General features: G+C 34.8%; 1 protein-coding gene across 1 annotated transcript in view; it reads right to left on the bottom strand.

Moving 5' to 3' along the window:
- The window catches only part of LOC106661666 (nephrin), a 257075-nt gene that overhangs the window by 119141 nt on the left and 112089 nt on the right, over window positions 1-25845 (bottom strand). Inside the window, exon 3 of the mRNA XM_024227934.1 lies at window positions 10801-10952. Coding sequence (XP_024083702.1) covers window positions 10801-10952 — 152 coding nt within the window. The remainder of the gene's footprint in view (window positions 1-10800; window positions 10953-25845) is intronic.

Here is a 25845-nt window from a genome sequence, read left to right on the forward strand (position 1 = left end):
TGTATTGTTGCAAAAAATATGTAATCTGGAAAGCACAAATTGAGAGGACAAGGATAGGAGAATTTTGATAATATTTGCCACCTTCTATGCTAGTACAACGATAATATATTTTTCAAATAATATGGAGAATATTTTCCAAAAAGTTGTGGTAGACGTGTAAAATCAACACTCACGTCTGTAGGCGAAGTCGTACTTTAGAAATGTTCACACTTTTGGCCGGGTTTTCATTTAATTTACAATTTGATGTAAAATCCTTTATAAACATTTATAAGAAGACGACATTAAATTATTGTTTCCAGCGCGCTGACCCGGGAAATAATAAAGCCGGTCCTGTTTTCGCCGGAAATGGATGAAAGTGCGTGAAAATCCCCTCGCGATGAATAACACATAAGGAGAACTCATAAGCTGAAATGACTTGTAGGAAGAGAAAATCGGAGGCTGAAAGAAAATACGAGTAATACCCATTTAACACTATATTTCCTCTGAGAGCCCTGTTTGCGAATTAGGGCTTACCGTCAGCCGGATAAACCCACTGGACCGATCGATACGGAAGAAAGGTCAAGATTGCTTCAAGTTTTTAAGTTTTATATATATATCTTTGAGTGTATTTGTGTTTTTTTTTGTTTTAAATAAACAGACTCTGATGATGGTGAAATAAACCACCTAAAGCTCGGCACAGCCCAGAAATTTGTTTTTGCTACATATGCCCTCTAAAGAAGATCTTGTCACTCGAACTTAATTTATTATGTTATTTTTTTTAAGTTTTTCCGGGTTTTCTTCGTTTGGTCTATTTTTCTAAATAATGTGTAGTTAAATTAAACCCAGACTATTTTTTATCAGTAAAAAATAATATATCTTTGTGTGTATTTGTGTTCATTTGTTTTTTTTTGTTTTAAATAAACAGACTATATATATAAAGTTACAAGTTACTGTGTGAAAGTTGTTTTTTTGCTCCAAGAGACTTCTAAAGAAAATCTTACCACCCAAACTTAGCTTGCTGCAGGCCGGTAAACATCCAAAACGAACATAACAAGATACAGAAATAATTGTAGGCCAAAAGCGAGTAAAAATTTGGTCATCTTTACCTCTGTCGTAATTTATTTTCCGAACTTTGTTTTTAGTCAACTACAATTTTTATCTAGTAATTTATGAATAGGAAAAAAGTTAAATAAAATAATATTATAATGTTTATTTACTGACTGCACTTTACTTTAAACATTGTGCTAATAACGCACATGTAAAGAAAAAATAGAAAATCCGTTCAAAGATACATAGATGATTTTTGGATCGTGAGAAAAAAGGCTGAGCCTCTATTTCATTACACAGCATGAGAAAAATGTTACTATCAAGAGACAGCGAGCATCAGCATTGGGGATATTAATTAAAAAAACCATATAGAGGTATACAGTCTAGAGCCAATAAAAATAAATTTAAATATAATATCAATTAATTTGAAATATAAATAAACGACAAAATATAAATGAATATGAAATTTAGAATAAATATAAAAGAGTCAGAAATGAAGGTAGATACATGTATTTTTATGTATATATGCAAATCAAGGTCGTTGAAGGCTGATTTCAATTCAATATGTTAAGTCGTTCTTTGATGGTAAATTGAAAGAAAATTTCAGGCACTTGTAAACAAATTTCATCAACAATGTATTTTCATTTTGCAATTGTTTCCTCTCCGAACTTCTCAGTTATTTAGCGATCATCTCATCGATGTGTTTTCTGCAGTATGGTATGGTATAACAGGATACTAGGAAGCGGGGTTTGTACGCCCCAGGCACTGCAGCCTTCTGGCTTATTGTACCTTCCTATTTCCTTAGTTCAGTCAATAGACTCAATCCTTCTTCTTAAAAGTATCAGGTCATTGACTGTAGCTGCTGCAATTTGATTCCCTAAGTTTTTTCCGTACTTTAGTTTAAACCTTCATTGAGCTGTTGCTTCGCATTCGAAGATGATATGAGTGGCTGTTTCCTCCTCCTCATTACGTAATCTGCAAATGGGATCATCGCTGAATATACTCATGTTTTGTAGATGTTTCTCAGATGCCAGTGACCGGTTAGTAGTCCTCCCTCTCCTCTGAGTTTGTCCCTCTCCAATTGCAGCAGTGTTTTTGCCTGTCTCGGTGAGGGTTGTTTCATCATAAGTTTACTATGTCTAGCACCGCTAGAGTTTATCCGCTTCTCCTTTTGTTTTGCTTGGATCCATTCTGCGATGGAGGATTCTATATTTGTTTTTGTTATCCCAAGAATAGGTTCGGGGCCTATGTATGGTCTTGCAGATCCTCCTCTGGCCAGTCTGTCTGCTTTCTCGTTACCCAAAATTCCCCTGTGCCCTGGCACCCAAGAGTGCCCAAGTTTTCTGCAGTATTTTTAAAGTAAAGTTTTTCCATTGAAGATTCATGCAGAAACAAATAAGATATGTGGGGCTAGAGTTATCTTGGCGGATATCAATCCCCTTGCGAGTAACCAATGTTTTTGGTCAATTACTGGCTTTAATCGCTTCAACTGAGTGCACTATAGACGAGAATTGACGGTTTGGTCGGGCTTTAGAAGCTCATAATAAAATACTCCTTCCAATCCCATCAAAAGGCAACTTTTAGAGTTGATAAGCGGGGGGGTGTCGCTGAGTTTTCTTCGCGATTTTTCACTGTGAACATAGTTGTAAAGAATCACGTTCTTAAAAATTGTTCGATTACATTGCGCTTTAGAACGGTCTCGCAGAGATGAGATCCAATAAATTTATATATGTCGCTCCGACAAACATTTCCAACTGTTCTTAGATGTATTGAAACGCTTGTATGATCTTTGTTAAGTGTTTGTGCGATGTCTCGTGCCGTTCAGAGTGGCAAAAGCTGAAATTTGATCAACAACAACGGTTGAAGGACGACCAGAACGTTTGGCATTTTTAAATAAAAAATTCCGCTTTTGAACCTAGTAAACCGCTTACGGACCTATCTCTTTACACGTGAACACCTATATGACAAATTTTCCTAGCAATCTGAGCTGTGGTTTTCTCTTGCGGCACTATAAACACTCTTAAATAACAAAAAATATAATTATAGGAAAAGGTAACTGAGTTATTGTACTACGCATTAAGTTGGAATTCTTCTCTTTCTCGTAAAGTTCTACTTCAAAAGAACTTGTGGGTGTTCGACAAAGTCTTTAGGGTTTTGTGTCAGTTTAAGTAAGTTATTTATCTCTGTATAGTCAGTTTTTAGTCAAGTGTCTCGGTTTCTGTTGAACCATTTGTCTCAGATTGCCCTAAGTTCCTTACCGGCAAAGTACGTGATTTATCGGGTATGTGTTAATCAGAATATTGTTGAGGTAGCCTGGAGGATTGGTATATTTTGTTGGATTTGTTGGAAGAAAACAGAACGCGATGAAAGGTTAGGAAGGAAAATAAGTGTGACCAGTGAGTACAAATGTTACGGTATTGTGGCGAAAAGCATGATCAGTTGTGTATGGGTATAGAGGATTGTGCATCTCTTTGACCAAATCACCAGCATTGATAAATATCAATGTAGAAAAATCTTTGGCTTCACTAAAGTTACGATCAGGATAAGTAAACTTTGAAGATGGGGTGATAGTTGAAAGGAAGAATTTAAATTTTCAAGGTCAAGGGAGATGGCCAGGAGAATCTGACTCGTGTTGGAGTCTTTTTCAAAGATGGAAAGCTTGCTGATGGGACGGTATGAAGTCTGTTGATAAGTTCGTGTTGGCTTTTAGGTTTGTGGATCCAATGGTAAGAAATGTCTAAGAATGGAAAAATCCGTTGCTTTGAGGGCTTCGTTGTGGGGAGAGAAAATAAAGCTCAAGTTTCAAATAATGTATACTTTATCCTACCCAAATTTTTCCATAATAACTAGACTACTTTGAACGGTAAAAAATTAAATTAAAGCCTTAATTAAGCGTTATATTGTGTAAGGAAACAATCATACATAAATGAAACATAGTAATGCAAAACTACAAGTTTAATGTGAATTTGACTTTTCGTAAAGCAATTTAAAAAACCTGGTGGTGGATGCTTTAAATATATCATTGTCGTACATACTTTTCAAGCATTATGTTGGGGATTTGTTTGAGGGGGGAAAAGGCTCCGGGCCGGAAGTTGGCCGAGTGCGTACATACGAATCGTCTGAGTGGTGACATTTGTCCAGGGCCCACCGGAAAAAGGGCTACATTCGCCGTACTTCCCTTGAATTTCGTCGGGCCGCTTCGTTAATGCAGTTTGCCGATTAAAGAAAAGGGCGGACCGTAGCCCTCGGCAGAGCGGTTTCCGCCCTTGGTTAACAGACGCCCATCTCAACATCACCTCGTACTAATAAAATCACAATATTTGTTCAATTTAACATCCGTTTTTATACATTTTTTCTCTTTTTCCTAGCCTTGTTCATATAAGGAAGCTCGCAATATAGATTCGAGTGTATTGCCTTGGAGTCGGCTTCCCTTTCATATTACATCCCCCGGCTCCTTCCTTCTGGAATAGTCGATCCGGCAAAATTCCGATGCACGACATTGCCAGCATATCGCAAATAATAACGTCACTCCAAGTTATGAGGGTTATAATACAATATAATAACTGTGAGACTTTCTGCCTTACTTATACCAGATTTATTTAAATCAAAGATTACTGATCGACCGTTTCAAGAGAAAAGTTGTACAATTTTCTTTATATTGTGCCAATAAGAAGATTGGTGCGTTAATCCCTTTTCCAGATAAACCACAAGGTTAACACTTTCAATGCGGAGGAGGTATATCATATCGTTCCTTTCATCAGATATCGGTTTTGAATTTACCTACCTTAGGCTGCAAATCGTTTTCGATTATCTTAATTTGAACCGGAGTTATTGGAGTTGTTGCATTTTTTTTTTTTTATATTTCGTTATCATTTGGTAATAAAATTAAATTTTAATGCTTTAAAAGTAGGTATTAGTAACAATTCTATTTAAAAACAATAGAAAAGTGCAATAAATAAAAAAAATAACTTAAACCATTTTTTACGTTCTTTGACTAAGTTTTTCAAAAGTATGTCGTACCAACTTTATACGTTTTTTTTTCACTCTCAACTCGACACACATAAATGACACATCTACACAGGAAACAAACACTTTGAGCCCTGAAGATGATTTTAATAAAGATCGAAACGCTGGCACGATAAAGAAAATGTTTTTCTAAAACCTACGTCACACCAGACCGCATCTCACGATCTCCAGATAATCATTTATACTTTTTCTTTACGCAGATTTTTATTTTTTATTTTGTGACATTTATTATGTTATTTCAGTCATGTTTTTACAAAAATGTAAAGAGTAAAAAGTACGTTCAGTCGTTGAGGATAGGTTCTTGGCGTTACTAGCTCTGTGCTTTAGCATTCGACCAAATTTGCTAAGTAACTAATGAATTTTTTTAATTGAAAATATTATTTTTATTTAGAAACAACAGAAAAAATAATAGTAAGGGTTGGTAGCGAGTATGCAATATTTGTTTATTATGATTTTTCTTTTATAACATGATGCCTTATAAAATTTTAGAAATAGATAAGTACCAGAAACCTAGACCCTCTGGGTAGTTGTATTTGAAAGGAAAACCACCTGTCAAAAAAATTAAAACTCAAGAACAATTAATATTAAATGAAATGTCCGACGAAGATTTATTAACCCTATTGAAGGAGGACGACAGCGAGAAGGAAGAAGCGGACGACGACGACAGAAACGAGGACGAAAAAGAAAAAATGGATTTTAGAACATTTTGCCCACGTTGCGATGGGGAGCCAGGATTATATATATTATTATGTTATGATAATATGTGTAATTAAAAATATTAACAAAAAGAAATTACATAAATTAAAGTTATGGGTTTGGCCATAGAATAAGTATATATATACTTATTATATTGCCATAACCCATAACTTTAATTTATGTAATTTCTTTTTGTTAATATTTTTAATTACACATATTATCATAACATAATTTGTTGTACATAATATCAAGATTCCATTAAAGAAAATTTTCCTTACATTAAGCATTTAAAAGTTGAAAGTTATTATTGAAGGCCGTAGAAAACGTCACTTTCACGATTTCGCGAGGCATGTTGGTAGGATTGCATAACTCGAATTTTCTCGCGTTACGGAGGAGGAAAATTTACCTCCAACCAACTTTGCTGGTTTTTCGAATTTTTTAATGATAAATATGATTTTATACGTAATAATTGTTGTTATGTACTTTACCAAAAATATGTTTGAAAAAATACATCCTGTAATGGGGGTTTCCAGCAAAAACATTCCTGCATTGAAAATGTTAAAAACGTAAGTTGTTTGCTCTTACTGTAACAATTCAAAAATTACAAGACCCATTCCTTATATTGTATAACTTACGAAAAGGATCAACTTTGAATAGAAATTATAGGGAACATTAGAGGTTCTCGAAGAATTCCTCGAACTAATTAATTCTCTACACCGTAATATAAATTTTACATTGAAAATGAACAAAGATGCTTGTTTAAACTTTTCAGACCTAAAATTGTCCATAATAAATAACCTAATAGAAATAGATGTATACAGAAAACCCACGACTACAGACACTATGATTCCAGCGGATTCTTCCCACCCATGGTCTCAAAAGGCTACAGGTTTCATTTGGCTCATAGACCGTATGTTAAAACTTCCATTAACTCCTGCTAACTATAAAAAAGAATTAGAGACTATTAAAACCATAGCAAAAAACAACGGGTATCTAGAAATATTTATTGATAGGTTACTGGTTAAAAGAATAAAAAAATTAACTTTACAAGAATCAACAATAGGACTCAGCCACCCCACCATAAATGAATCATTAGGTTTCCGTTGTTTGCCATACATTGGTGAATTATCGGAAAAAGTTAGTACAATTTTTAAACAAGAAGGTTTTAGAATAGCTTATAGATGAGGGTAGGGGTTCACTAAAAAACATCCTTTCAAAACCTAAAGACAAGGTAGACAACTTGACAAAAAGCGGGGTTTACCAACTCAATTGTAATGACTGTAATATTAAATATATAGGTCAAAGCGGTAGGGAAATAAAAACGAGAGTAAAAGAACATTTGCCTAAGTCGAACAAATTTTCGCAATTCAAGGACCATCTAAAAGAAACAAAACATAATTTCAATTCAAATTTAAATACAACAGTGTTACATAGTTTCAACAAAGGGAGAGAACTAGATTGGTTTGAGAAATTTGAAATTAAAAAATGTAAAATTGAACATGGTGATAAATGCATTAATAATATAACAGATTTTGATCTACCTCCCATTTTAAATATGTATATAAATAATATTAAACGTCCAAATAATTAAACTAATTATTCTAATTATTATTATGTTTCATAATAATTTAATATTATTACAATTATTTCATTTTTTATTTTTTTTTTTTTATATTTTTTATCTTTAATCACTAATTTACAATTAATTTCTTACAGTATTTACTATTACAATTGTTATTTGTGTTATAATTCCCGCTTTTCGCACGTTCAAATTGAGCGCCATTAAAAACCCAGCTCCTCATTGGAACATTGCGTTGGCGGGGGTTCACTTCTGCAATTCATGTCGAGAGACGTGTTTGTGGAAACCCTTCAACCTGACGATGAGCTAAAGGGCTCGAAATCCGGATTGTTGCGAAACAACTTAATGTAAGTAGGAACCATCTTTTTTTAAAAAGGATTCAACTTTGAATATATCAGTTAACGCCAAGAACATTTTACAGTTGTGGGCTGTAGGCCACTAGTTCTTATCCGGCCCGGAGGACCAAATGTTAACGCCCAGAAAATTCTATCCCCGTCCATCTTTCCATCAGTGTTGCTCTGTGTGTTTTGCACCAACGTTCTGCTCTACAAGAGGTTCTATTATATTTTCTTTAAAACCTCTTATATTTTCCAATTTCCTGAACGCTGGACTACGCGGAGTCATGGGATTTCAGGCCCGAAAATCTTGTAAGACAAGTCCCTAATGCTTTCGAACAAGGTTGCTTTCGTACTCTTTTTATTTACTTATATTTTATCTCGACTAAAAACCTTATTTAATTGTAATATATTAGTTGGTCAAGCGGACCACGAAATTAGTGAACTTATGTTTTATTATTTCACTTTATTTTTCTCTTCTTTTGGTTATCTTTTCGTTTGGCCATTTGTGGAAAGATGTGCCTTTTTTCAGATCCCACTCCAACAGAAATCGTTGCCTTGACTAATTTTAACCTGTCTAATCATAGCAATTTGGTTGCTGTAGTTTTGTCAATAGTTCGTTACCCATTTGTCTGCTATGACTGACACGTTTAAAATCTGTTGGTTTCTCATTTTTTGTCTGGAAAAATGCTAAAATAGAAAATCTTATATTTAATCTCCTTTTCCCAAAGATTCTTGGCTAATAACGGTTTTGAAGATTCTCTTCCGGCCAGTTAGTCCGCTTGCTCATACTGAAAATCGTTTTATGCCCTGACACCCAGAAATTGTGAGGCTACAATATTTAGCTGCTGTTAGATTTTCGATGCGTTTAGATGTAATATTTTTACTTGTTTGTAGGGTTTTACTGATTACTAATAACTTAGATTTCTCATATTTTGGGCTTGTTCAGAAAATACATGACCGGTTCCTTCACTGGTTTTGAAGCAAACTGTCTACCATACAATTTTGTTTGATTTTCTTTCCTCCATTCATAGTCTGTTCAAACTTCATAAGTAGTTCCAAAGGATGTTACCGGGTGGGGGGGGGTCTTACTTTCTAAAAATGAATGGGAACTCCTCGAACATCAATTGCCGTAACAAGCTTTCGAAAAACAGACTTTTATTACAGATTTTCGTCAGAATTGCTTTCTACACATTATCACGAATGTTCGTTTTTGTAACTAAAGTTCCGCCAAACAAAGAATATTATACATGTACCTATTATTACATAATGTCTATTGTGTAATTTGGGTTAGTGTACTTGCTGTTTCCGTAACCAAAAAGTGTGAGATGAACCTATCAGTTTTAAGCACTTAGGCCATCAAGGACCAAGTTGTACGCAAGCGGACGCTGGTTGCACATGTGTTTAGCCTGGGTGGAGATTTGTTGCTGTAGAAGGCAAGAGTAAAGTGTCCTGCGGACAATGGGGGGGGGGCCTCCCAGCCTGGATTAGTCCTGGCCCACAAAACATCCCCTTGCCAGTTTATCATTCATCCCCTGACGTTGCTGAGAATATTTCATTATTATTTCGAGCTCACCCGTGTACAGATGTCGCACTACCAAAAGGAAAAAAAATGAGACAAAGAAAGATGAATTCATTCTTTGCCACACAGTGGCAAATTTGTGGATTTTCCGTTTTTAAAATATGTAGACAAGATTTATACTTAAGTAAGATTTAGTATAAATAAGTTTTTGCTCCTGGGTTTTTTACGACTGTTGATCTTAGCTCCGTGAAGAAAATATAAGAAATATTAACAATATTAAGAAGTTGAAAAACAGGAAGACTGGTTGGAAAATAGAAATTTTGTGAAATTTCATCTGAAGCGAGGNTTACTAATAGCGCCGCGTTAGTTCGGATGCTTAGAGAGAAACACTTTCGAAGTATAACGAAAAGCACTCCTCATTTGAACTGAAAAATCTGCTAATTTAATCAAAATCATATATTAACATTTCTTACATATTCTTTAACAGTAAATAAGAAAAAAGAGGTGAGAGAAATAGAGTGAGATTGCGTTGCGATATAAAGAATTATTGTAACAAATATCTACTTATAAATTATACTAATATTTTTGTTGGTTAATGTCAGAAAAAATATTACGTAATTATTATGAGAAAAGAATATATAAATAAACAATTCTATCCAATGGGTCAAGTTTTGTGCATAATTTTGGTAAAATGCCTCTTCCGTCTCCTCCAATTTCTATGTCATATGAAAGTTTCCTTTGTTTTAACCAGTACAGTGACAAGAAAATGGACTTTTTATAGCCCAAAAATATAATTTTCAAATGTTTCCAACATAGAAATTCATTTCTTTGATATAATAGTAGCTTTGTGGTCTTGTCTAAATCAGCCAGGTTTAATTTTCCCTACCAATGTTTGCTTTAACAAATTGAAATGCAGACATAGAATAGATCAGAAATAAATAAAATAATAAAATTATTAAAGAACAATTTTTTTATTAAAACTCAACAACGTGAAGATAATTATCAAACCGTGCCTGTCTAACATGTATCTGCTTGTCTAACTGCCAATTTGTTTGATTATTTGTGTTATTGATTTATTCCTTTCACTCCTTTTTTTTCTTTACTCTACTTATCTATATTTAATCTTTCTCTATTTTACACCGATATTAATGTGTATTTTCTTTTCTCTCTCTCTCTCTCATCTCTCACTCTCCCTCACCCTCTCTCTCTCACTTTCATATTTCTCTTTGTCTCTCTCACCCCCTTTTCCTTCTCTCTATCTTTCTGTCGGACTATCTAACTCCCTCTTTCATTACCTTTATCAGACCATATTAAATCGTGCACAAAAACGTAAAAAATAAAAAGCTAGTATAAAAAGTTTATTTTGTAGAGGCAATATCTGGTAGTTCGTGAAATCCGAGCTTCGTTTAACAAGTTTCAACACGGTTTTATTAATTCAATTTTTTTTTACGTTTAGAAACGTAACTGGATAGAGACCGTTATTCAAGCGTACCGTTTCATTAACAAATGTGGACTTAAATTTATATGGTTCTGTTTAAAATATATTGGTAAGTTTTATCTATCTGCCCTATCTAGTTTTCCCCTCCTTTTTATTCTCCCTGGAATAAATCTCTTACCGATTCTTTCGTCCTGTCAAGCCGATGGCCGTTTTTCCACCAGGTAAGCTTTGCAGGGGGTCTTGAGCCGGTTGACAGACAAACGAGATCGTATCTTCTGCCAGCGGACAAAGGCTGACTCGATTCCTGTATCCGGACATCCAAAGGCTTAACTGAAAAAGAAAAGAAAATATAAATTAGGATTATAAATGAAAAAAAGAAAGCAAACAACCAAAACGTTTAGGTTAAGAAACCAGTTACTTTGTCAAACTTATCCGACCCTCTGATGGTTTTCTGCCAGTTCAATTTGATAAAAAAAAACCCACCCCCCCGGGCATTTCTGTTAAATGATTCCACTCCTCGGTACGTAGAAATTACAAGTTATTTTTCAGCTAATTGATATTGTTTGCCTTTCCCGAAAGGAGTTTCACCAGAAGATTAAAAAACACGGGTAAATACAACAATACAAAAACCTAGCACAAACAATTTTTTCTCAGGCCTGTTGTTTCTTTTTATATATTATTCTTTTTTAGTATACAAAGAGAACATATTTTAGATGATTTCAGTATTATTATAATTTATTTTATATCTCATAACAAACACACTCGCGCGCACACACATACTTACAGAGGAAAATTTCTTGGTAAGTAAGAAAAATCAAGAAAAAATAACGTAACACTGACAACAACTAAGAAACATTTGAAATTGGCCGGATCAAAATAAATAAACAATGATATCTTAAGCATCTTTTTTCGTTAATAACATTTTTTATATGTGTATTTTTGCTAGTTTATATCAACTTAACCGTATATACTCGGGATTTTGTAACGGTTAAGAAGCAACACTCTTTGTAAAACTATGCGACTTATTTGCATTGTTCGGTCTTGTTGGTCGTCGGCGGCCATCTATTGCGAAGATAACGCAACCTCCTGTATAATTAAGTAGTAAACATCCTTTCCAGCTGTGCGCCTCTCCTTAGTGTAACTGGGGGCGAGAAGAGGGGAAAAAGCCCGTACGAGCCCAAACATGGTGGTCCCGGCATTCCCCAAAGGATCTAACAGAAAACAGGGCTCTCTCCGTATAAACTTTAACAGGACCGCCGACACCGTTCGACCCTTCAACCCCGTAATCCCGTCCCGTTTCGACAAGGCCTCTTACATCACTGCTGGTACAAGTTTGTCAAAACATAGACACACAAGTTTCCACAACTCTCTCTAATAATACATGCAATAATAACTAATATAGTTCAAAGTAGCACCGTCTCAATAAACAATAAAAACATAGATAAAGACATAAATGGTATTTTATGTAAAGCACGTCAGTAGTTATGATCACGTACCTCGGATCAAAGTATGGTCTTGAAGAAAAAAGCAAATAAAGTTTAAGCTCTAAGCTTTCGACCTATTTTGAGGACATCATAAGAGGAGGAAATCTTGGCAGTAACAACTGAATTTGCTTTTTCCTTCAATACAGAAGGGTATGCACGATCTATGAGTTAACCCTGTTAACTCTATCCATTAGGTTTCTTGGTCCGATTGACCAAATAATGTTTTTTGAATTAATTAATCTTTGGTATTGGTTGAGATAAAAAAAGTCAGTGCCACGAGCGGGATTCGAACACGACCTTCGGTTAAATACGCTGCTGCTCTACTACTTGAACTATCGTGACTTCGATCCACTCGGACACCAACCTCCCTTTGTTATCTCAACCAATACTGTACTCAAAGATTAATTAATTCAAAAAACATTATTTGAACAATCGGACCACGAAACCTAATGGATTTATTCCGAAATCGTGAGATGCGGTCTGGTGCGTTATAGGTTTCAGAAAAACATTTTCTTTATCGTGCCAACGTTTCGATCTTTATTGAGATCATCTTCATGGCCTGGGATTTACAAACATTGTTTACATTTAACAAATACATGTAGGATTGAAAAAAAGTGAATTTATACAATGCAAAAAATATTTTTTATATTCAATCGAAGTATTTCTACTCACTCAAAGTGTTTGTTTTCTGCGTAATTGTGCCATTCTTACGTGTCGTGTTGAGAATTTCAGTGAGATATTGCTGTTTTATGTTTATATACTTTGGATTTTGAAGAGGTGGGGAAGGAAGTCGGTATAGAAAGACATTTTTGTATAAGGAGTCGGCTTCTTTGAGGTAAAAAGAGCCGACGAAGGGAAGAAACGTTCGGCCAGATTATCCTTTCAGGATTATATAGACGGGGATAAATAGGAAAAGGGAAGCTAACTTGTTGAAAAATTAGACTATGTAAAAATGTTTGATGTGTGGAATGTGATGAATGTTTTATATTTTATAATATGTGTTTTGTGTGATGTTATGATATATGTATGTTATCTATATTGAATTTGATTAATGATATTGGTGTAGCTGCGACTGAGTTTACATGTGTCTATTCTGTAATTGATGCTGTATTTATCTCTGTTGATGTAAACCATTTCTAAAAATTGGCGTTTATGTTTGTTTTGTTCTGTGTGTAATATTTTTGGATTGTTGAAATCGAAATTGTCTTTGTGTTCAAAATGGTGGGTAGCGAGTGCTGTAGGATTTTGCTTGGGTTTTTTGCAATCATAGATATGTTGCTTTACTCTCTTATCCAGATATTGGGATGTAAGACCGATGTAAGTTGCCGGACAGTTTAAACAATTGATTTTGTAGATTACGTCAGATTTATTTGTTATTGGTGTGGGATCTTTAGTTTTGGAAAAAAGTGTTTGAATTGTTTTATAATTTTCGAAAGCTATTTTAAAGTTATCGGACGAGAGAAATGTGTTTAATTTATGTGATAGACCGTGAATGAATGGCATGGAAATGTATGCTGGTTTGTTTGTATTTGATAGCATGTCCGGTGTCCGGGTGGATCGAAGTCACGATACCTCAAGTGGTAGAGTAGCGGCGTATTTAGCCGAAGGTCGTGGGTTCGAATCCCGCTCGTGGCACTGACTTTTTCATTTCAACCAATAACTTACTCAAAGATCTACCTGTTAACTCTGTTAGGTCGTGTTAGATCGAGAAAAATGATGACGTAGACTTGTTAGGATCGGCTAGTTAATATTGCTCGATCTAAAAGGCCAGGGCCAATGTTAGAAGTTAGGTTGCAAATGTAATCATATTGCTATCCGTTAGGGCATAGGTGACCGACATGTCAGCCATGAATTTAACAGCTGATTTTTGTTTACACGTATTTTTATTTTTAAATACGGATTAATTAAATCATTTCTTTCGGTAATTTCTGACCTTTCCTAATACTCTCATTCAGAATAGATACATCCCCTATCCTATAATGCTGTAGGCTGTTAGACGTTAGGATACAAGTTAGATACGTGGGCACGAATTGAAGATTGCCATTTGTTAGTACTTTTCGAGTGCATAGATAACATTTTGAATGAAAGTGTTGATTAATTTTACTTTTTTTTTATTAACTTCTGGCATCTTACAAGTTAACACAAAAGAAAACCAAAACAAACGACAAAAAGCCTTCAAGTACTTTTATATCTTAATTTTGGTTCTACCAATCGCCAGGTACAGCATTGCGGAAAAATTAACGTTTAAAATGCTAAGAAAAGAAGGGGGCGTTCACGATCTTACGGGACATTTATCTATTCGAGTTAACACGAGTTAACATCTTACAAACATCGTGATACCCATTGTACCTTGATCCAGAGTGTTCGTTAGTCCAGACTTCTAACCCGGAAAGTAGTTGCGATAAAAGATAAGGAATTTTTGTTAATGGGTTATGTTTGGGATGAGCGCGTGAGTAACTAAAGTGAGTCAATGCTTCAGAAGATTGGGTGGATGAATAAATGGGAAAGCAATCGCGCCTGGGTTAACAGAGAGTTGAGTTAATGGTTAGTCAGTGAGTGCGGCACTATAGTTATAAGATAAAATTATTATGTAAAAAACGCCTAAAGTTATTAGGAGTCGGCCACTTTATGACCTTGTGCACCGCGACCCATTTCTCTATTGAGTAATTCAAAAGCTTTGTTAAGCGTTCCCGTGTGTATCCTTCAGGACCTTTTCATCCCCCAGGAGAAGGAATCTCGGCATAGGCATTCGCGACAATAGAGAACATACGGGATTTTTCTTCTTCATTCTGGCAATATGTCCACAGGATTGTTTCTGCTGCTCCGACTCAACAAATAATGCTTCACAATGACTCTTGGCTGTTGGTTTCTGCGATGGTTCTTCAAACATTTTACACGTCTCTGTCCAGAAATTCAAGTCTGTTGAACCGACGTTTTATTATTATTTTATTGTCTGATCGGCTTGTTTTTGGCGATTGGCATGGCAGAAAAGGGCTCAGGCCTGACAAGTGTCATGACAGAACCTTAAGCATACTATCGATGAGGTTGTTGCTTCTAGTGCTGCCTGGTTGCCCGAGTAGAATGCTATTCTTTTGTTGTTAATATTCAACGTGTCTTTACTGAAATGTTTTTAGGTTATTTATCGCCCTTCTTCTCTCTACTGCCCTGTCTATTAACCTAACAATGCTGATTTTGTTGTTCTGACCAATGCCTGACAGGGTATTAGTCACAGTAGACATTTCAAGTTTGGTCAATTTTATTTTGGCGTTTTATTAAAGGACGGTTTTTTCAAATATTAAACGGACACGAGAACGGCCAAACTTGGATGAAAATCGCCGCCTGGGGCCAATCTCCAACTATTCAGCCCCTAATTGTGATCTGGCCAACTTGCTAACCGGATTATTATTGCTTGCAGTTATAGGTCAATCGATTATCATGACAGTTGATAACCAACTTAGCTTGTTAGAATTAATTTGCCTTGTTAGATAAGTTTACTAGACTCATAATAATGCCCCGTCAATCCGATTCCCTTCAATGCCTGGATGGCAACTTTAAATGGATTAGACCCTCAATCTGGTGGCTTTGGAAATAACATGTTGTTTCTCCAACCACTATCGTCAAGTTTGATAATTACAATGTGAAATGTTAATGCTATCTGGAAAAGCTTTATGTTTGTTAGTGACCAAAACTAAATCTATCAAAAGATTTAAGACTTAAAAATGGCTGTATTGATATATGATTTTAATCACAATAAATCAGTGAGTATAACGTTTTAAACTATTTCTCCAAGTAGTTATTATTGTTATTATTATTATCTAATGGTCTTATGTGTTTCATATTAGTCAAAGTAAGGGTAAAGAAATGAACAGAATTTGTTGTGAGGACTGTGGGGTTAAAATTCCTTGAGCAACGGTGGGAATCGAACCCAGGATCGCGGGGTCTACGAGCCAAAAATGTAAGACCTCCTTGCAAGGGTTGTTCGAGCCTTCTTTAGGCTTTTGTCAGTTTTTCACTGAAGTTGGCATGAAGCAGAACGCAAATAACTAAAACGTAAATCACTTAGATTAGACGAACTCGGTAATGAGACCAGTGTCTTTTTCTGCAAAAGAAACTTTTTCTTTGTTCTCACAATTTTCATATGCCTAATGGGTCGGCAATGCCAGGCTTTGCTGCTCTAGGCAAGTTTTATGTTAGGTGAAACTTCTGAAATTTCTCTCTTCTCGTCCAGTAATTTGTTCGTTATCGATCACACCCTGGTTTTCCAATCCTTGCTCTGCTGACCTGCCTATATTTGGCGTTTCGACATTTCACCGTCTTATGTGGGTCAGTGTGATTGTTAAGAAGTTAAGAGAGGAGAGAATTTCAATGCTACGAGCCTTGCCTTGCTCGAAATTACGCATAATAATATAGAATGATTCAAGCCAATCTTGTTAACAGCAAACCTCTGGCTTGGCCTATCAAATATTTCTACATAGAGCACCGTAGGAAGAATGAGCTTGAACCATAAAGTTGGAGACTTCAATGTTCTGAAACAATCGGGTCCACTAAAGTATGGTTGTTGGCCGTTAACATAAATTCGAAATAATAGTGGGCCTAGTATGCTGCCTTGAGGCATTCCCGTTTGTGCGGATCCACTGTCAATATAAATATTCAGTGTACTGCCTTCCCTGGAGATATGAGTCAAACCATGTCAGTACTCGACTTCTCACACCATACACGTCTTACTATACTACTTAATAACATGACGATCCGGGTCACCACTTTTATGCCATTCCAATAATGACTAACTGCATAATTTCCCTCATCCAAAGCTGTGTGCACATAGTTTGACAAGTCAAAAAGTGCGGTATCTATTCTATTTAACATCTAACTTTCTGAAACCATTTTATAATACAGAATTTAGATAAAATGAATAATCATATTTGTTAAGTTTGTGAATTATTTGCAATAGTTACATAATCCAGATGAAGAAATTTTATTTTAAATTGGACTTATACCGGTTTTTTAAGTCCCAAATCATTTATTTACCTACTCCTTTAACTTATTTAAGCCGGATTATTATTTTAATGTTTACCTTTTTTTTTAGCCAAAAGTTGTTTTTTGTTGGCATGTAAATATTTTTGTTGTTAAAGGTAGATTATGAATTCTATATATTAGAATTAACCCTTATATCGAAATTTTTTAAGCGTTAAATTTTTTTTAAACGTTTTTCAGATGGAAATATAAAAGAAAATTGATTTAATGGATGGATGACGGTTTAATAATCGGCCTAGAACACTGTTGCAAGGGTCCAACTGCTATTCAACAAGTTTGCCGTTCGGTGGGACCGGTAAAAGGCGAGGACTTGGAATTCTTTGAAGCTGGAAAATTCATTTGTGTTAACAGCCATAACGCATCCCGTAAAGGGCCCCGAGGGACGTAAAGGGAGGATGCGGAGGGCCCTCACCCCATTTCCCCAGCCGTTTTCCAACGGGTACATTTCTTCACAACTATGAGGGTATATACCGAATACCGCCAGGCCGGGTTTATGGGCAAAGTTTCAACAGCGCTTGTCTCCCGCACAGGAATTCGGAACACTCGACTAAACCGGTTTAATTATTAACTGGCCTCAGGCGGGGTTTGGTGCTAAAAGTCGGCAAAGTCTAATGAGGGCGACTGTATTCTGTAAAAACCATCATCCCGCTTTAAATGGCGGACTTGTTGTATTATCAGTCAATTAACGTTTTGCAATTTATCAGAGCTCATAAATTCCAAAATCTAATAATTGCTTGGTTGCTGACAATGGTTTCTATATTCTGGCCGTATTTTATCAATATCGGTCTTCCTATTTTTGCTGCCTATAAGCTGAATATGTTGGCACATTTAAAAACCTACAGTAATTTGAAGTAAAGCCCAATTTTTGAAATATATACTCACAGTAAATTAGAAATAAAGTCCTATTGTTTTAGATAATATACTCAGATAGTTTTAAAATATTTTCAATTTAACGCTCATTTAGGTAATTTATTATTCAATTTATTTTAATCTAAAATCACACGTACAAGCTTTAGGTTGCACATGAATCATAAAAAACAAACCAATGCCACCTCAATAACGCCAAACAATGAAGACTAACAAAACAAGAAATGCAATCCAAAGAATGTAATTAAGTGCTTACATTCCCTGACATTCTGCTAGTATCAGGTTCATCGTTTTTAAATCTGGCGATAATTCGCACAAGTTGATTGTAACAAGTACAATTGCAATTCTGCTTAAAAAGTAGTGATTTTGAAAGTCAACGTAAAAATTAGGAAATGGCCAAATGCAGATTAGTTGGATCGACACTTAAAAAAGGAACAACGACAAAGGTCGAGAAATACTTTAGAAATACAGACAGCTCTAAACACTCTTAGATTTTGAGCCAAAACAGAGTACCGTCGCCGAAATCTTACATCCCATCGCAACAATTGGCGTCAAAAGCACCTAAAATACAGGGAATCTAAGAATTAAGATTTACCAAGTGTATTGAATTGAAAATCAAACAAAATAAACAAATCCATTGCCATAATAATTACATATGCCACAATAGTTCAATTGGTTAGAGTTGCGGCGTATTGAGCCGAAGGTCGTAGGTTCGAATCCCGCTCGTGGCACTAAATTTTCATCCCAACCAAAAACCTAAGATAAAAAGAATAATTAATCGAAAAATAAATAAAAACAAACACGGACACTAGAGTGACTACATGGTGGAAAAATACTCTTGATACATCAAAGTATTCATTATTAATATCGCAAATTTATAATTTAAGAATAAAATTACAGAAAGTATATCAAATACACTAGGTATAATGAAATGGATCAAACCCTAAAAAACAAAAAGGGACACTGGAAGGTCGAAAAATATACTTCCACTGCTTAAAAGGACTGTTGACAAGAATCAACCATCAAGCTTCATTTAAAAAAAAATCATTGGTTGTAGCTTCAAAAGACATTAGCACCTACCAGTTTAAACTAAAGAGATTTAGTAAACAAAGGCAGGGACATTATAAACAATACGGCCTAACAAATTTAGATTATTGGTCAAAGTCTCGGTAACTGGGTACTGTCATAATAAAAAACTGACGTTCCAAATAAATGATTGGCAACCAAAGTACCAACAATTGAGAGAAATGACATAAAAACCATTTGCTATACCGATGGATCGAAACGTAAAAAAAATGAACCAAGTCGAGAAATACTCGGTGTACCTCACACTATTCATCTAGAATTACTTCTTGAGATTGCAATAAACACGTTTAATGTCAATCGGCTGAGCAAACAACAAAATTGGAAATGATAAACGACAGCTCGTCACCATGTTAGAGGCCAAAATCCTGCTAACGGGATCATCAAAAAGCTACTGTCCATGTGTATGTGAGATGAATCGAAATTTAAAAAACGACCAGAGACACTGCAGGCACTGCAAGGTTGAAAAATTCTCTGTCAATCATTACAGTAATGATCAAGAAAATCACACTCGTTTGGCTGATACACCTTCAAATGCAAAAAAAACTCTGAATCATAATCCCTCCAGAAAATCTCTGCTTAAACTAAATCCACCTGGTTAAGATGCCAGGTTGTGGAAAATCGAAGGTATGAATAAGTTTAAAAGAATGAACATTTCCAGCAGGTCTGAAGCCTGTAATAAATCAGTTTTAACGAAAATCGGTTGAACAAACCACAGATAAGGATGTTACAAGCGTTATCTCCTAAGCAAAAAAATAACGGCACGTGGATTCTACCTGATGTAATGTAACTCACCGAAGAGGACACAAGTTATGGAGCCGAAAACGTTTTGAAATTAAAAACAAATCCCACATCTACCTATTCCAGTGTTCAAGGATTACCTGTACTTTGTGGAATAAATTAAAAAACAGCGAAAACCTAGTCAATAGTAAAATCATATATAGTTATACTTGTTATACAGGGAGGGTTTTTTGTCCAACTACGCACTAAGTGTCGCAGACGAAGGGTCAAACCATTTAAAGATAGATGTTTCCTATTTTTTATTTACCATTTTTTCCTATTTTATAATCAATTAAAATACCTTTTACATATTATCACCAATTAAGGGATTGGGATTAGTTAAGCAAGGGCTATGCCGGGATTCGAACCCAGGACCACCAGTATGGCAAATTGGGAGAGTCGGAAGCCCTTACCACTTGTCTAACGCTGTCTCCTAAATTAGCTTACGTGATACAATATTTAAGCACAATTATTGCACAATTTAATTATTTTAATTAAAAACCATCAAGCAACATTAAAAAAGATTGAAATATGTTGCTCTCAACCTACAGACGATTTAGGGAAAATACACAACGTTATTACAAAATTTCTAAAAAACAAAAATACATAAAAACAACTATAACAAAATCAATTACTTCTGTTGTATTTTTATATTCGTTAATAAATAGAACTATTGTAAGACCAAAATTGTGAATAATTGTTTTACATACAATAGTATTGTAAAACAGGTAAATCTAACATTATTACGTTAACGGCCAGTCTTCCTAACGCAGTACTGCCAGCTAAAGAAAGACGTGGTGTTCCGAACATAGGACATATGAAATTTATTAGATTTCCAGTGGTCCGATTGACCAAATAACTACTTTCAATTAATTAATAGTTATGTAAGGTATTAGTTGAAATGAAAAAGTTAGTGCCAAGAGCGGGATTCGAACCCTCGACCTTCAGCTCAATAGCTCACCTTCTCGCTGAGAATCGAATCCTGATTGCAAGGCATTTGAAAAATGGCAAAAAGGAAGGAAAATTCGAAAGGTTGTAGGTTGAGATGGGGAGTTGGTGTCTGAGTGGATCAACGTCACCATAACTGAAGTGTTAGAGCAGCGGCGTATTTAGCCGAAGGTCGTGGGTTCGAATTCCGCTCGTGGCACTGGCTTTTTTATCTCAACCAATACCTAGGACATATGGTTGTAACAAACAAATTGATATGAACGTGAAGGAGGTGATGGGCTTTGGAACTCGTGGGGGACAAAAGGGCAGAAAGGCTAAAAGGCCGTTGACAGGAGACATTCCATTGGGAGACTGCGAACAAACTACCTCGAACGTAGCTGCTTTAACTTGGCTTGTGAAGAATCATCTTAGGGAAAACATCATGAAAACGGCATTCATCGTGTGAGTTGTTTCCATATTTCCTTAATTTTATTCCTTGGGAATTGCGCATACGTAAATATGAATTCATTTATTTTTAACAATAGGTTAAATACTTCTTAATTATATTTTAATTTTTTTTATATTGTGTCAAGAAGAATTGATTTTATTTTTTTGTAAAAATTTAAGTTTGAAGATTCAATTTAAAAGAAAGAAGAGTGTAAATATAATTTTAGAAAAGAAATCATTAGATTGAATAAATTCTGTTTCCCTTACAGTGCCTTTTATTTTTAAATTTTTCCTTTTATTAAAATAATAGTAATAGTAAAAAAAATTACAATTATTATTGTAATTGTTAAAATTGTATTTTAATTTTTTTATGAAAAAGACCCTAAAAGCTAACTATGTTTCAACACAGTGCACGACAGAGTGAAGAATATAGAGTTTTCTTTCCTTAAACCATTCCAGTAAAAGTTAGAATCGAAATTTATTTTTTGTTCGAAGCAGAGAGGTCCAGGCAGCAAATAATCATGATGGGTAAAAAACAACATTTTATCATTAGTATTTTTTAACAGGAAGGTTTTAGTTCTTTTTGCCATTGTCAAAGCAAAATTAATTAATTAGTTTTAAATAATTACTTCGAGTTGAATACTCTTTTCATTCATAAATATGTACTGAAGGTTTAGTAATATTTAAACAGATTTATCAGTTTAAAACCATATTACAATTAATTATTCGAAGCTTATACGCCAACAATGACAAATAAAAAAAGAAAAATGCTTTACTGACTATGTTTTGACACTCAGAACGTCATGTCCAGTTTCCAATTCGGCCATATATCTACGATAGATTTCTGAGATTGTCAGTGCTATTGTATCGTCGCGAAAGGGCTCCTTGGCAATTATCTCCTGTGACAGAACGCGCATAGCTTCCTTTGAAGCCACAAGGACCCTTTCATTTAACACAAAAGCCAAGTTAACATTTCAGGCATGGTTCAAGGGAATACCTTTTGGTTGACTGTTTATTGGCCTTGATTGTTGAAAATGGGAATGGAGATGTGGAGAGAAAAGGCCCCAGGAGTCAAAAGGGAAAAGACCCGATATGACATAACAAAAGGGGCAAAAGTTGTCTCGGTTCAATATGGGGAAACTAATTCACACGAGGGCCTGCCCCGTTATCGATAAAGTGAAAGTTGCTCCGCGAACACGGTTCGAACAAAGAGGCGTTTCTCCGGCAAAACTTCCCCGGGTGGCAAATTAGTAGGGAAGTCCCTTTGTCACGAGGATCAGATAAACGGTTTGAAACCTCATGCAGAGGGGCCCGTGGCCGCCGGGCATAGGGCTTCTACAACTCGAGCAAGTTGTGACGTCGAGGAAGCCCTTGGGTCAAATGAAGACGGATCAGTCCCAAAGGGACCCTGTAACCCCTGCTTATCACTATAGAAGTTGCCACCACACCCATTTTCTACTACATATTATAAAGACACGTAGCCCTCCATTTGCTGAACTTTATTTACCCCATTAGTGAACATCAACTTTTATACGTTAAAAATATACACCTAACCTGTTTATGTGGTCAAGTACTTATACGGTTTATCTGTCACACAAGAAAATTTCTCACATTATACGCATAAATGTTAGCTTAACGTTAACCTAGTGAGTAGTTCAAAGTTAAGTCCTCCTGTATAATAAAAATTACTTTACTTTTCATTTTTACTTTTATGTTATACATGTGTATTAATATTTTCTTTTACCACTAACGATACTTACAATATAAATCATCACGAATTTACTTATTATATATGATTCTTATACTAGATTCTAAAAAGTTGAAACTACTTAGTTTTGACAGACAAACGTATTGTGTGCCTTTGATTTACCAATTTACAAGCAAAATTTATTTAACCGTTCAACATAATAAAGGGATTTTATTCAATGATAAGGATATAGAAAATTACAAAAAAATTAAGTAGGAAATAATATCTCTTCCTCCAAATCGTCCAGTTTTTTGATTCAAGGTCTAAAAGCCTGTAATTTATATTATTAGGGAAAATTGCTTAATTTCGGATTGTTACGTGACGGCTACAATTACGTCTTCGTGTTGTACAATACAAAAATAAAAGAATGTTCATCATGGTACTGCAATCTAGCATAGGATTGCGGGAGAAAACACAAGAAGATCTAGCAATTTGCGTTGGGATGATTGCTGGTTAAAAAAAATGAATTTCACGCGTACACACGAATAGAAAAATACAAATACGTGACCCATTAGATTCAACCAATCTTTTGGTCTGACAGTTTTATTCTATTAAAGGAAGACGACACTGCCACAAAATCCGGTTCACCATGACCACTAACGTACTGTATAACATATTTAGTTTAACATGCATTTTTTCAAGATCATATTTATTTACTTTAATCGATTTAAAAGAATGTTTCCAAATTGATACGATATTTGATAGTAGATGATAAAAGAGATTTTCTTTGCAATGAAAACTAATGGAAAATAACTTCAAATTTTGACTTTAATCAGCCATAAAACAAACAATTAAGCAACAAATATATAGTAAACTGATTTGAATTGTATTAATCACTGGTTTTATTTAACAAATATATATTTTTAAAAGAATCTACGAGTAAAGTGTAGATGCAAAGCCCTCTAAATTTTGTGTAAAGTTGATGTTTAATGGGTTTACAAAACAACAACCAAAAAAAATTATTTATCACACAAACCTGTTAATGACTATCCTAGCACGCAGCACACCATTTTGTAAATTTTATAATCTTGGTAGAGTTTAAGTTTTCATTTCACTTTAAATTGTGCATACCACATTTTTAGTTAATTAAACCGTAAGCTAAAAAAAATAAAAATACAAGCAAACTGAGTCATTTTAAGCATGTGTAGGTAGATTTTCCGTGACATAACGTCGACAAACAAGTCTCCTGTCTGAATTACAATTTTACACTGCACACGCTGTAAGTGGTCATGGTGCTAACAGAGAAGAGAGAATACAGTTTCAGCATAACAGGGGAGCTGGAACTCGTATTGCCACTGAGGCCATAAAACACTTCGAACCAGGGGTCACGTAATTATTCCATGTCACACCGAGTGAACCGTGAACAGTGACGGATTTTAGTCTACTTGTGCAAGATAAACTACGCATTCCTTTCAAACATTTTTGTGCATTGGCTAGCATTTATGTCATACGGGTTTCCTTGATGTAATGTTTTCTACACGCTCTGAGTTATTTATTACTACATGTTTTCAAAAATTCATGATCACAAAAGTTTTACTTCGATATTTGGAATTTCTATGAGCATTGTTATTTTTCTACAAACTAAAACATACAACATTCATTCAGAATACTGTTGAAGTAAACTGATTTAACAGAATCCGGAACGTCCTTTAATTATTAATTATTGAAAAGCAAAAAGTGATTCCTCAAAGCTGTTGGCCGTCCCAACCTGGGTAAGGTACACACTCCTTTCCTTAAGACATTTTCAGGATAGGAAAACAAAGGACACTAGGTTTGCTTTAAAAGCAGGCAGCCTTTTTTTATTCTACATGTTCCTTAAATTAATCAATTTTTTCAAATAATTTTACTTAATTATGTGTATGTGAATTTATGGCAAAACGTAATTTTAATAATGATTCAGAAATCGTGAGATGCTGTCTGGTGTGATGTAGGTTTCAGAAAAACATTTTGTTTATCGTGCCAACGTTTCGATCTTTATTGAGATCATCTTCAGAGCCTGGGATTTACAAACAGTGTTTACATTTAACAAATACATACCGGATGTGGAAAAGTGAATTTATACAATGCAAAAAATAAACACTTTGAGTAGTAGAAATATTTTGATTGAATATAAAAAATATATTTTGCATTGTATAAATTCACTTTTCCACACCCTAAATGTATTTGTTAAATGTAAACACTGTTTGTAAATCCCAGGCCCTGAAGATGATCTCAATAAAGATCGAAACGTTGGCACGATAAAGAAAATGTTTTTCTGGAACTTACATCACACCAGACCGCCATCTCACGATTTCTGAATAATTATCGATTAACGGTCACTAATCACCACACGTAATTTTAAAAGTTGTTTATAATGGCAATTTAATAAAAAATAATTTTAATAAAAAACTGTTTATCTTATCTTTTAGTTTTAACAAGATAATAATTACAGGGTGTTCGGCTACTCGTGTTACAAACTTTGCCAGTACATTCTACATTAAAAATGGAACCAAAAAGTCCTAATTAACGATGGTACTAACTAGCCAGAACTTTTTTTTTCAACGTTGAAAAATTTGATATGGTGATTCTAAACTACTATTTCCAAACCTATAGAACAGCAAATTTCAGAAAACGTACTACATTTAATATCTTTGTTAGTGGTTCAATTGCTTTTTTAATTACTTTTTTCAAAGATAAAGAAATTGATCAAGGTACGGAAAAAACCGTAGTTCCCTCTTAGGCACTCTCAGCACGCACATCTACATGGAAAACAAACAGTTTGAGCCCCGAAGATGATCTCAATAAAAATCGAAACGTTGGCACGATAAACAAAATGTTTTTCTGAAACCTACATCACACCAGACCGCATCTCAAG

This window comes from Cimex lectularius, unplaced genomic scaffold (assembly GCF_000648675.2).
Source record: "Cimex lectularius strain Harlan isolate CLEC.00 unplaced genomic scaffold, Clec_2.1 scaffold59, whole genome shotgun sequence".
NCBI lineage: Eukaryota > Metazoa > Arthropoda > Insecta > Hemiptera > Cimicidae > Cimex > Cimex lectularius.